This window comes from Tachyglossus aculeatus, chromosome 8, assembly GCF_015852505.1.
Source record: "Tachyglossus aculeatus isolate mTacAcu1 chromosome 8, mTacAcu1.pri, whole genome shotgun sequence".
In the NCBI taxonomy this organism is placed as follows: domain Eukaryota; kingdom Metazoa; phylum Chordata; class Mammalia; order Monotremata; family Tachyglossidae; genus Tachyglossus; species Tachyglossus aculeatus.
This window is the reverse complement of record NC_052073.1, coordinates 23,296,904-23,310,455: the sequence shown is the minus strand read 5'-3', so window position 1 is coordinate 23,310,455 and position 13,552 is coordinate 23,296,904. Positions and strand designations below refer to the sequence as shown.

At 45.7% G+C, this 13,552-nt stretch overlaps 1 protein-coding gene across 3 annotated transcripts in view; it reads right to left on the bottom strand.

The window, feature by feature from the left end:
• Positions 1-483: 483 nt before the first annotated feature.
• GMEB2 (glucocorticoid modulatory element binding protein 2) overlaps positions 484-13,552 on the bottom strand; it is a 56,866-nt gene continuing 43,797 nt past the window's right edge. For all 3 annotated transcript variants that reach the window (XM_038750438.1, XM_038750440.1, XM_038750441.1), the window contains 5 exons: positions 8,245-8,402; positions 5,707-5,778; positions 4,643-4,780; positions 3,754-3,876; positions 484-2,918 (listed from right to left, as the gene is read on the bottom strand). In XM_038750438.1, the coding sequence (XP_038606366.1) occupies positions 2,269-2,918; positions 3,754-3,876; positions 4,643-4,780; positions 5,707-5,778; positions 8,245-8,402 (1,141 nt within the window). In that variant the 3' untranslated portion in view covers positions 484-2,268. The remainder of the gene's footprint in view (positions 2,919-3,753; positions 3,877-4,642; positions 4,781-5,706; positions 5,779-8,244; positions 8,403-13,552) is intronic.

The following is a 13,552-nucleotide window of genomic DNA, read 5'->3' as shown; positions in this document are numbered from 1 at the left end:
AATAAAAAACCCGGACTAGAGTCAAAGTGCACCGTGTTCCCGACTGTTCTGTGTTACGGTGTGGTAGAGGCCCATCAGATCAGTGCAGGGGGATCAGCAGTGACTCAACCTTGTCTCTCAAGGACGATCAAAACTAAGCATTCACACCTAGATTATCGTGTTGGGGTACACTCCTGGGATCTACCTCAGCTACCTCCAGAGTGGTGACCAGGAGGACTTGGAGAGTCAATGAGTAACTACCACCTGAGATGCCATGATGGAACAGTCATAGCGAACGGGAAGTTCAGGGTGACTAGAAATGGCTGTGATGAGAATCTGCACAGGATTAACTACATTAACAAAGCTGCATGTGTGGGACAGGCAACTGGTAAGACAGAAACACCGGGAAAACTCTGAACCTGAAAGGTGTGTATGCTTTACACTAGCCCAGAACAACATGTTGGACTTCATTCTTAGCCGACAGGTGCAAAGAAGTGAGATGTCTGCCACAAAAAGATCAGGTTTTATTTACATTTTAGAGCCATCCTTCCGGAAGCTTTTTATTGCTGCAATAACACGTTTGCCGCTCCTCAATGCCCCGGTGAAGGTGACCATCCTGGGCCCCTAGATCTAGATCCAGATCTAGAACCCAGTTCTGCATAAACACAGGGATCTCCCGGTCTTTGTTTCTGCACCCAATGCGGGCCGTGGGCTGCAGAAAAGCGAAGCTGCCCCTCTACTTGGAATTTCCAAGATTTACCCAAATCTATTCATGAGGCTGAGAGAGAGCCTACCTCTTTTTTTAGAAAACACAGAAAATCCTAGGGTGTGTCCCTAGGAACTTGCTAATACTACATCGGCTTTCCCTGAACGATGGAGGATTGAGCCATCAGCGTGATTCTTTTTTCAAATTCTCCAAACCACCTGTACAGTTAGGGTTATAATGAGAACTCGATTTTTCATAGCTGAAGAAACATCTGCTCAGACGGGATTTTCAGGGGTTGGTCCCTACGGAGCAAGTTCATACATCCCTAGGTGATACTGATCAACTTTTATTAGAAGATGAGCCTATCTGACCTAAGAGGTTTATTTTCAAGACCAGAGGGGACTGAGTCTGAGCATAGCCCCTTGGTATCACCCTGCTTTGATCTTGGAATCCCCTAGCCATGGCAAGGTCTCTCCAGCCAGCCAGGACCACGTCACCCCACTGTGGTCACCACATCATCCCGCTGTGGTCACCACATGCCCCGCGTGGCTTGTTCGGGGCCTGTAGGTTTCACCTGAATCTCGAAGCTCCCCTCTGCCGTTCTGGAAAACTTCTCCAGAACTTAACTGGATGTGAAAACAAAGCATCAAAACTAACACCTATGGGGGGAAAAAGAAAATCTGCGGGAAGACACCAAATCCATAGGATCTTTGGGTTTTCCACATCAAGGCACGGTCCCGATGACCTTCGCCGTCTCCCCGTTTTCCCCTCAAAATTTCTCCAACTTCAGACTAGGACATCAATTTGAGTTGGGAAAATACTGGCACATTCAAGTGCCAACTTCCACAAGCACTGTGTTGCTTGGGCCAGCTCCCCCAGGCACTAGTAAATGGCATACATGAAAGGGCCCTATGTGATGCCGGGCCGCTTTAAATTCAACTCTCCCAAAGACCCCCGCATGCCATTTTTTTCTCTCAAATCTCAGCTTTGGCCTCTTTCCTGTCCGACTCACTCTACTATTCAAAGGAAAGGACAAGCAGCAGTGTGCCTTCCATTGCCCCAGCCACAAGAAATCAGGTGAAATTTCGGTCTGAGAGCGCCAAGGAAGACTCCCAGGGCCTTCTGGGACTCCACCCGCCTGAACACTTCCTGAATCTTTTATGTCTTCCTGCTTCTTACCCACCCTGATGCTATATCTAGGTTTGCTTCTCGCATCACCTTCTGTTTTTTCTGTGGTGTCTAAACACGATACGGCGTTGACAAGCAACGGATGGAAAAAACGTACTCTCCAGGAAGAGAGGGCGAAGAGCTCAAAACTTGAAAACAGGTTTTCCGCGCTGTGACTCATCTCCTCTGCCCGGTCCTGCTCCACCTCCCCATCTCCCCTTTTTTGGTGTTTTTCTCTCTCTTTGGTTCAGCAGCCCCATTTGTTACCCACATCGGTCGAGCTATTTCCAAGTTTCGATTCCGAGTACCCTCCCTTTCACTCTTTCCCTGGTCCTCGGCACAAACTGCCACGGGGCAGCGCTCAGAGCCATAGTCTGTTGTCGCAGAGATCCTTCCCAGTTCACCCTTCCTTCTCTTTATTTCTGGTCGGGCTCTTCTGCCACTGTGGTCACCTCGATGGTGGTGGCGTGCTCCTCTGATGCCGCTGCGCTTTCGATAGTGCTAGATGGCACGGTCACAATGGTGCTCCCGCTGGGAGACACCTGGGTCATGTTCTGAATGGTGGTGCCCAAGCCAGGCAGGGTGAGCAGTTGGAAGGGGCTCACCACTTTGACCACGGTGCTGCCATCCTGCATGGCCGCTGTGCTGAGGACTGTGAGGTTGGAAGCGTCGGGATGGATCTCTACCGTGCCGGGGAAATTGGAGCCCGAAGAGGCCAGTACGGTGTAGCCTCCTAACAAAGGTGAGGCCGGGGAGTTGGCGGGAGAAACCTGGGTTGAGCCTTTCCCCAGGATGGAGGATGGAAGGGTGGACACCACTTTGCCGAGTGGCAGGCTGGCAAGCTGAGAGACCGGCACTCCTTGGGTGAGGGCTATCTGTGCCGTCTGGGTCAGTACCTGGGAGGCTATGGCGGCCGGGCCTGACGTGGCTCTGGTGAGTCGGGGACGTTTGATGGGTGTTGGGAGGGAGACCGGGGTCAAAGTCATCAGAACGTTGTTCAGGTGCTGCGATTTGTGCTTCAGTTCCTTGGCTCGTTTCCGATGCTCGTCACACTGCTGTTCCAGGGCTAGGACGGGAAACGGGAAAAAATAAACCAAGAGACGGTGGCTGGTGGCAGAAAAGCTCCATGCGGCCCTGATCATATCTTTGACAGCACGCTGTCTATGTGTAAGCTGTTTTTATTCACGTGGCGCTCTTTGGAGCTGGCTTCACTTGAGCTGATATGAAGAAGAGCTCGCTCTTCAGTTTCAAACAGAAAATGACCCAAAAGCTTCATTGAACAAGGTCAGAGGATAGGAGCAGTCAGTGTAATCCGATCTCTCTGTTACAGCCAACCATATAGTACAGTTCCTGGCGCATAAGCGCTCAATAACTACAACTGAATGAATGAACACTAAGCACTTAACAAATACCACTATTATTATAAGGAGTGGAAAAGACAAAGACAGTCTACTGGGCCTCCCATAAGAGGAAGCAGAAATGCCAGACAGGAAGGCCAGTGGTGCTTCACTATCTCTTTCCTTGAATGTCTGAGGCCTACTGTCCCCGAGTGCTGTAACACAATTCACATATGTAACAGCACACAACTATGAGAGAACGGCACACAATCTCAAACTAATAACCCACCTCTGAACTCCTCCACAGGTTTGGAAGGAAAGATCCACTGTGCAGTTACTTAGACTGTGAGCCCCATGTGGGAAAAGGATTGTGCCCAACCTGATTAACCTGCACCTACCCTAGTTCTCAGAACAGTGCTTGCCACATAGACCGCGTTTAACACGTACCATAATTATTATTTTAACTAAGTTTTCTTTCTAACAATGTTTTACTGACCTCCTCACCATTACAAGGCATGACACATTGGTTCGACAGCTGGATCGCGCTTCAACGGTGCAACATACCTGCCAGATCTCGGGTGTACTGTTCTCTGGAGCGGTCCATCTGGCACTTGTGGCTAGCCAGGACTTTCTTCACCAGGTCCAACATCCCGAAGTTTTGCACTATGTTGTTGAGTAAGATGGCGTCTTAAAAAAATAAGGGAAGAAGGCAACACTGATCTTTGATGGAGAAAGAGAACTTCCTACAGGAAGACGTTCCTTCTCCAGGGTAAATAGGAGTCAGACACACAATTTATTGAAAGCTTTAATAAACAAGTTAGGGACCTTGGCACATCCCTAATGGAAGCAGTTAGCCAAAGCACCAGCGAAAACTAACTGCCGAGTAATATCTTCTGAGACACTAGCTATACTACAAGAGCTAGGCTATAGCCTTCTCCCCTCTAGACTGTGAGCTCGTTGTGGGCAGGGAATGTGTCTACCAATTCTGTTATACTGCATTCCCCCAAGCGCTTAGTACAGTGCTCTGCACACAGTGCGTGCTCAATAAATACTACTGATATAGCTGCTTTGTATTTTAAGCCTTGCTGTATAGTCAGATGGGACTTGGATGACATCAATGCACTGCAAAAGATTTGACTGGTAAGAGACAGAGAGAAGCAGGGTGTGGTTCTCTGCCCACTAGCAGAAAGCAGCTTGGTTCTAAGTCCTTCCCCAGCTGGCTGCACCAGTAGGCATTCTTAAGAACGGCTGCAAAACTAATCAGAGAGTCGCAGCAGAGAGTCGAGTGGCTAATTCACTGTGGGCAACCCCTAGCAACAGTGATCCCACATCCACCCTTTACCCAAGTGGGAAAATTGGGCCATCGGAGTGAGCGGAATTCACCAGGCAGCTGGCAGTCCCTGAATGGCCCTTCACTGGCTCCTGCAGCCTGGAATCGGGACCGAGTTCTCACCTCGGAGTTGTAAGGGAGGATCCTGAACTCGGTGCTGTAAGCCTTTCATGGTCTCCACCAACTCTTGGTGAAACTCCTGAATCACTTCTTCCAGCAAGCCAGCATCTTTAAGTCCACGCCAAAAGGCAAACGTCTCATCTGGAAAAAGATAAACCATAAAATGAACCTCCAGTACGTTGGGGAAATGACAACATGTTTCTCTTCAATCGGTAGCGTTTCCCTGCCAGCCTGAAACTGGGCTCTGCGGCGGTCCCTTAGCTCTTGAAGGTCTTAAAGGAGGATGAGGAGATCCGGTGAGACCATCTCATTGACCCTACTCGACAGTTTTTTTCTGATGCAACCCAGATAGACTTAGAACTCCCAAGCTGATCCGAGTCTCTGTAGATTCCATTTCTTTGGACTGGAGATAGGAATTTATCCAGGGGATGGAACACTGAAGACATTTCCTTTGGTTGATGGGTCTGTGTGATGAGAATGGGGCATGGGAAAAGGAAGAAGCAAAACCACCTTGGGGAGTCCAGGCAGTAGGATGGTTTCAGCCTAACAGGACCCTGAATTCGCCCTTTGCCATCAGTCCACCAGGTCAGAGTCTGAATCAGTTCAGGGGCAGATCCCATTGCTTAACCCTGCTCTGTTCTAGGACGGCACTTAATGTTCGTAGGATGGTGGTTTAGAACTGTGTTGTTAGTACTTACTCTGCACACAGTAAATGCTCAATAAATATGACTGAATTGAATGATTGAATGAAAGTAGATATTTCATCCCAGTGAAGAAAGAGAGCCTCCAGGCACGTAAGCCTCAGTATCAAACTAAACTAACTGTAACCAGCCTGGTAAAGATTCAGGTTACGCTATATGCAAATGGTACACTAGCTGTACAAATTGGAGATAAAAGTTTCTGCTCCAGGGGCTTACCATTGAGAATATTGTATAGAGTACTTTCCTTTGGTATTTCCTTTTACTCTTCAAGTACCTTTCTCATGGGCCTTTCTAATTAAGAGATCAATGGAGAACACAATGGAAAACACTCAAAACCCTTTGTCTTTTGGTTTTCTTGCATTATACCTCCAATGGTGGTGGTCCAATCCCCAGCATCCTCACAGGTTTCTATGGTGATCGTCGCAGGAGAGCCATTCACTGTGGGCAAGAATGAAACATCATCAATTACTTTGGTTTTCAAAGTATTTCCAAATAGTTTCAGATAATCCCTAGAGTTCATCAGAAATGTCAAGGAAAATAGCTTTGCTGGCTATATTAGTTTCTCTCTGACATATTGATTTTTACAATTTCGACCATTTTATCCCTGTCTTGCTTTCTTGATACTAAGATGCTAAATTGACTTGGTCTCCCACTGACTATTTCTGTGGAAATACTCCCACTCTGCTTCTGATTAGCAGTCGATCCCCCTCAACCAAGCATAATTGCCACAGAGGTGGAGGAGGCAGAAACAGCAGGGGGAATTTCCAGGAAAAGGACAGTTCAAAATCTTAGGGAGGATGTATAAATCAGACAACACCTGACTACTGAAATAAACGGGCAACAGAAGCCTCCTCACGGGTTGACGCAGTCCAACAACAAAGTTGGTAGATATAAGTAGGTGCTGCTACGGGTAGCTAAACTCACTGAAATTTTTAAATCCTATGTCTTGGCTTAGCTTATAGGAGAGGCCCAGGCTACACGGGCTATATTATTCCACTGTCTATTCAGTGGAGTTATTATACAAAAACAGGACTCTCTTTTTAAAGACTTTTTTAGGTTTCAAGTCAAAGGGTCTTTGCCTAGTGATTCTTTGTGTCACTCTTATTTCACTAACCTGATCTACACATACTTTATGATAGATAGACAATTCCTTTTTAAATCAGGGCATACATTTTAAAAATCAGCCTGCAACACTTTCATCAGCTTTCTCCACACATACCAGAGTCACAGCAATAGCACGTACGATAATAAAAAAATATCAGTAACTTGAAGGGCAGGCGAAGCGAACAGTTTTCAAAATTTACCAAATCTCTCACTTGTTTAATAACCCAATTTCTTTCAGACCTGAACTGATTGCATTTGACCGTGGACTGATTTGTTACAGGCCTGCAGTTTGTGTGCACATTTTTACCTTCACTGCTGTTACTGACAAACACCACTGATCAATCAAACAATGGCATTTTTTGAGTGCTTATTATGCGCAGAGCATTAAGCACTTGGAAAAATTGGCAGATATAATCCTTGCTCTCAAGGTGCTTAAAATCTAGCAAGGGAGACAGACAGGCACTTCAGTCAATTACAGATAAGGGAAGCAGCAGATTATAAGGCTATATACTTAGGTCCTGTGGGGCTGGGGTATCAAAGTGCTTAAGGGGTATCGACCGAAGTGCATAGGTGATGCAGAAAGGAGGGTGAATAGGGTGGGGAAATGAGAGGTTAATTAGGGAAGGCTTCTTGAGAGTGATATGATTTTAGTAGAGCTATGAAGATGGGGAGAGGGGTAGTCTATCAGACATGAAGTGGGAGGGGGCACTCATGTCAGGGGGAAGAAATGAGCAAGGGGTCAGCTGTGAGGCAGGCAAGATCAAGACACATGTAAGTAGGCTGATGTTAGAGGAGCAAAATGTGTGGCCTAGATTGCAGTGGGGGGAGAACAAGGTTAAGCAGGAGAGGAGAAAAGCTGATAGAGTGCCATAAAGCCAATGGTGAGGAATTTCTGCTCGATGCAGAAATAGATGGGCAACCACTGGAGGGTTTTGAGGAGACATGCACAGAGCATTTTCTTAAGGCAAAAATGATCTGGGCAGCGGAGTGAAGTATGGAGTGGAGAAGGACAAGCCTGGAGGCAGGGAGGGCAGCGAGGAGACTGACGCAGTAGTCGAGAGACAAATGCTTGGACCACCGTTAGGCAGTTTGGATGGAGATTAAAGGGATGATGTTTCCCCATCTGGTCTGGGGAATGGGGCTCATGGAGAAATTTTTAGAAATCCGCTACAATTTGCTGAACTATTATTAGTTAAATTTGAGCAAGTCACTTAGTCTACCTCTATCTGGTAAATAGATAGAACTTATTTAAAAATCCAATCAAAATTTCAGAGAATAGTCAGTTCTTCATGGGAAAAAAAAGGACAAATAATGTAGCTCGGGGAACCCTAGGTGAAAAGTCTAAATAATTTAGCGGAACCCACTGCTCACTTTGAAAGGTGGCAGAGCACAGAGGTTCCAAACTCTGACTGTGGCAGTGAGGAGATTACACTGCCCTTTGATATGGGCAATGAGCAGACAACTGCTAGGAAGAGTCTGATGCTGAAAGACAAACACATTGCGGAGTGGGCTGAGGCAGGAAGCTTCACTTGCGACCCTCTTTTTGCACAAATCCTGGAGAAAGAGAGTGCGCTGAAACTGAACACGATTTACCCATGATGCCCAAATGGTCTTAGACCTAACACTACACTGCTGTGGAAAAGTAAGCAACAGCGATGCAGAAACAGAATGACAAGCAAACCATGAAATAGAGACCTGCGTTAAAAAAACAACAGCAGCATACATTATAAGTATTGCTTATAAGACAGAGCATCTTAAATCGCTTCGGGTAATGAGGGTTGGGCAAAAAAAGAAACGTACCATCTGCAGAAGCAGGGGTTATAGGGATGTACTCTGTTGATGTCTGACTGCTAAGAGACACTCTGGCTCCCGACAGGTCAATTTTGGTGCTCCGGCAGGTGTTGGAACAGATCTTGTCATGCTGGTAGAAGTCTAGTTCCCCAGAGTCCATAATTTTCCTGTGGCGCAAAGATAGGCCATGAGAACATTTTCCCCTGAGGACAGAGAGAAGCAAACCCCCAAGGACCTTTATCTTTCACATCTTCACCTCCTCCCCCTTGCCTTCTTACCATCTCATAACTCAGACCTGAGGAGAAAGAGTTGCATTTGATCAGCCAGGGCGGCGGGGCTCCTGAGTGAGGAGCCAGTGAAGGTCTGATGGCTTGTTAAAGCGAGGTTCATACTGTTTTGTGTCACTTGGAATCAGCAAGTGAAACGGGAAAAAGTGACTGATGGGAGAGATAAGAAACAATACGTGGCTTTGAAGCAAATGAAGGAACCACCACCATTTTTTGAGGCACATTTGTGCGTATGTGTCTCTGAGAACGGTGAGAGGAAGACCAAACCTCAAGAAGAGTAGATCAAGACACAGATCCTGAAGAATTATTGCCAAAGATAAATGATTTGTTTTTGAAAATCAATCAACTAATCAATCTAGGGCACTTATTGAGCACTTGCCCTCAAGGAGTGCAATCTAAGTACAAGATCCCTCTCCCTACATCCAACTAATTCCTCAGTTCTTTCCCCCTTGCCCACCAGCTTCCAAATCTTAAAATTGCTGAACAAAGGTTAGCAGTAGTAATAGTATTTACTAAGCACTTACTGTGAGCTGAGCACTGTACAAAGCACTGAGAGAGAATCCTACATACGCGGGAATTAGACATAGTCCTTGCCCTCTGTCGGAAAAGGCCCCACGAACTATTAGATGAAAGATCCGAGGACGGTCGTCTGACTTAAGCTCAGGCCTATAAAAGCCTCGGAAGACCTGTGACAAGGAACCCTCCTGTGATGTGCTCCAGGGAGTGAAGATTACAATAATAATAATAATTGTGGCATTTGTTAAGTGCTTACCATGTGCCAGGCACTGTACTCATCACTGGGGGAGATTCAAGCAAATCAGGTTGGACACAGTCCCTGTCCCACGTGGGGCTCACAGTCTCAATACCCACTTTCCAAATGAGGGAACTGAGGCACAGAGAAGTGAAGTGACTTGCCCAAGACCAAACAGCAGTCAAGTGGAGGAGATGGGAATAGAACCCATGATGTTATGATTCCCAAGGCTGTGCTTTATCTACTACATCATGCTGCTCCTAATGCTACTTCCACCTCTGGTTTCAGGACAGAATTTGGCACACAGTACTAATTGGGCTACATTTTGCCTAGATTCTAATAAGCCAGTTTACAAAGCAATGAGGAGCACTAAAGGTTCTCTGTCAGATGTTCTTTGACCCTTGGCCCTACTTCAAAAAACCCACAGCTGATATGTACTTCTGGTGTGGCCAGATGAACAAATCCAAATGCCTTAGGGCAATTCTCTATGCCTCAGTGGCCTCATCTGTAAAATGGAGATTAAGACTGTAAGCCCCATGTGGGACATGGACTGTGTCCAACCTGATTTGGTGGTAACAACTACCCCAGTGCTTAGAATAGTGCTTGGCACTTAATAAGTGCTTAATAAGTACCATAAAAGGGGGTGAAAATAAAGAGTAACACTTAGGGAGGAGTCCTTGGACGTGCTCCCCAGTGGAAACTCCTTTTGTATACTCACAAAGGAGTGCAGGAGCAAGCAGGTTTAAAATTAATATTCCAAAGAGACCCAAATATTCCTTATTACCCACTTCAAGACTATAGATTTGGATTTGTCTGCTGGAGAAGAAGCATGGCCTAGTGGATAGAGCACAGACCTGGAAGCCAGAAGGACCTGGGTTCTAATCCTGGCTCTGCCACTTGTCTGCTGTGTGACCTTGGGCAAGTCACCTAACTTCTCTGTTCGTACAGTGCCTGGCACATAGTAAGCACTTAAGAAACACCATAATAATGTATCTCTCTCTCTCTCTTATCTCTCTCTCTACATTTATATATCTCATATGTATATATATCTCTCTTGATATAGGCATATATATATAGAGAGAGACAGCACCTAAGTACTCATTTGAGAAAAAATTTTGGAATCTTTGGTTAAAACCTCTGCAGTAGAAGATAACAATCTACCCATGCCAGACATTGTCCAACCTGGTTTTGAATGCTCTGACTTGGGAAGTCAATCAATCAATCAATCGATTGCATTTATTGAGCACCTACTGTATGCAGAGCACTGTACTAAGTGCTTGGTAGAGTAAAATGCAACAGTGGATAGACACATTCCTCACCCATAACGAGTTCACAGTCTAGAGGAGGAGACAGACATTAATATAACAAATTACGGCTATGTACCTAAGTGCTCCGGGGCTGAGGGAGGAGTGAATAAAGGGAGCACATCAGAGAGATGCAGAAGGAAGTGGGAAAAGAGGAAATCAGAGGGCTTAGTCAGGGAAGGCCTCTTGGAGGATGTTTCTGCATGAGAATAAAACCAGGAAACATCAGGCTCCATTCAAAAGAGACTGAACTACATTATTGCTAGATGACCAGTCAGAAATTTGGGCGAAACCCATGGTTTGAAAGGAGACGGATCATAAAAACTTCTTTCACAATTGCAATATCCTTAATGAATGAGAAGTTAAAAAATAAATCTGTGAAATGAGCACGGTGTAGAGTCACCTTCCATTCTGAAGGGAGGCACCACTTGTTCAAGGCTAAGAGGAGGAATTAAGGACTTGTGAACTATTACTGGCTGGGCTACGTAATGAGAGAGAATTCTGGTTGCCACAGCAATTTGAGAATGATCAGAGGAGGAGAGTGAGGGTTTATCCAAGAGCCCAGACACAGTTACACCCCAGGGAGTTTGAATGGGAGGGGCCTCTGGCACCACCTACTAGCCAGAAGATAATCTGGTAAATTGCCATAAACCCAAAAAAGGCCTTCTGTGTCTTTACCCACATAGGAGAGCTGGCAGGTACTGGAGAATCTAAGAAGTAAAGACTTTTGGATTCATACTATTGTGAAGGAGGAAAGGTGGGGAGGGAGAATCTGGACAACAGGTCCCATAGACACAGTTCTAAAACTGAATTTTAGTTGACAGATCCATACAAATCTAGATACCTAGAGGTCAGACAAATCCCAATTTTCAGAAATGCTAATTCCACGTTGAGGGAGGTGGGGATTTTTTTTCCTAAATGGTACCTGTTAGGCATTTACAATGAGCCAGGCACTACGTACTGGAGTAGATACAAGCTCAAGCTAATCGCGTTGGACACAGTTCATTTCCCACAGAGGGCACAATCTTAATCACCATTTTACAGATGAGGAAACTGAGACACAGAGAAATTAATAACTTGCCCAAGGTCACACAGAAAACAAGTAGTGGAGCCGGGAGTAGAACCCAGGTCCTTCTAACTCCCAGGCTCGTGCTCTTTCTGCTAGGCCACGCTGCTTTTCAAAAGGAGCCCCTCGTTCCACTAAAACTACAAAAAAAATTGAAGCACCCCTAACCTACTACTACTAAGAACTGGTCAGTAATAATGATAAAAATAAGTAAAAGAGGTCTTTGTGAAGGAAGCCAGTCAAATTTCCCTGACTTTTGACCAATTAGCCCTGGGTAATCTTTGCTCTTGCAATACAATGACCTTAGACATAGAAGGGAAACCAATCAAGACTTCCTCAAACCTGCACTCTCAAAAATAGGAAGAGTTCTCATTTACATCATACTGGCATAAACTTGCATTTCCTCACCTTAGAAAGAGACGGAGTGGACAGATAGAAAGAGAAGAAGTGAAACCTTTTAGGGAAAAGCTACAAAATGGAGATTAAGACAGCCCCATGTGGGTCACGGACTGTGTCCAAACTGATTTGCTTGCATCTATCCCAGTGCTTAGTACAGAGACTGGCACATAGTAGGTGTTTAACAAATGCCATAAAAAAAGCTGGATGAGCCTTTTCCTGAAAAAGAGCAGTGTAAGGGGAGTAACAAACAGCCAGCTGATGGGATTGAGGAATAGAGGTTAGAGTTGAATGGCCAAAAGGGTGGAATTGAAGGCTATGTACACAAAGTGCCAGTAGGCTGGGTACAACTCTGTTTATCAAAGTTGAGGTAGGGTTGGAAAGGGAGAAGGAGGGGCACTAGAGGGAAGAAAGAAAAGTACAATCACAAGGATCCTAAACCTGGAAGCAGAATTTTAAAATAAAAACAGGGACAGCGCCACTAAGCCAAGTACTATATTCCCCAAACACGTCCCCAAGTGTTTGAATGTGAATCCAAAGGTGTTAATTCATTCATTCATTCAATTGGATTTATTGAGCGTTTACTGTGTGCAGAGCACTGTACTAAGTGCTTGGGAAGTACAAGTCGGCAGCATATAGGGACGGTCCCTACCCAGTCATCTTGTGCAGTTGGACCTGCTGGCCACAGAGGGATCAGGAAAGTGTGTGGATGACTCTGTGTAATCCATCACCACCACTGGAAAAAAGAGTCAAGCATATTGCCTGCCTGATGGTAGGAGACCCCTTCATGCCTCATGCGGCTCAGGATATTGGTCATTCGATCGCTGATGTGGTAGACTTGGTGCTTAGAGACAATTCTGAGTGCTTGAGCAGCCCTATTTGAGGACACCCTAAACAGGAAAGCGGCTAAAAAGACACCTGAAACGTCACCTGAGACACCAAACACAAAACTGGCTCGCCAGAGGGCTTAGCTTGATGAACTTTAATCTTGTGGTGCAATAACAAAACAGATTTATCCTTACTTGTAAACATTGTGGGAGAGTGTGGCAATCCCCCATCAATAAACCAATCAATGGCATTCACTGAGCACTTACTGTGGGCAGAGCACTGTACTAAGCACTTGGAAGAATACGACAGTAGACACATCCTCTGCCCACAACGAGCACAGATTTTTCTAGCCATGGTACCCCCTAAGGCTACGATTTCACCTCCAGTGGCACCATCTTAAGATACGAGGGAGAGTTACATTGTACTTGCCCTAACTCCTGTCAGCTGAAAGGACAGTCACCTCTCCTTTGAGGATTTTTTCTGAGAACTGAAATTCCAGGACACCAGGTTTCCCACATCTTCTCAGGCTTTGGGGGTAAGACACCCACTCACCCAACTGTTTTCTCCATAACATTTCAGGATCTGCTCCTCACTCTACATTCAAATGGCCACCATACTGGTCCAAAGTGCTTGTTATATCCTAACAATCACTGCATCACCCTTTTTTTTAATGGTATTTTTTAGA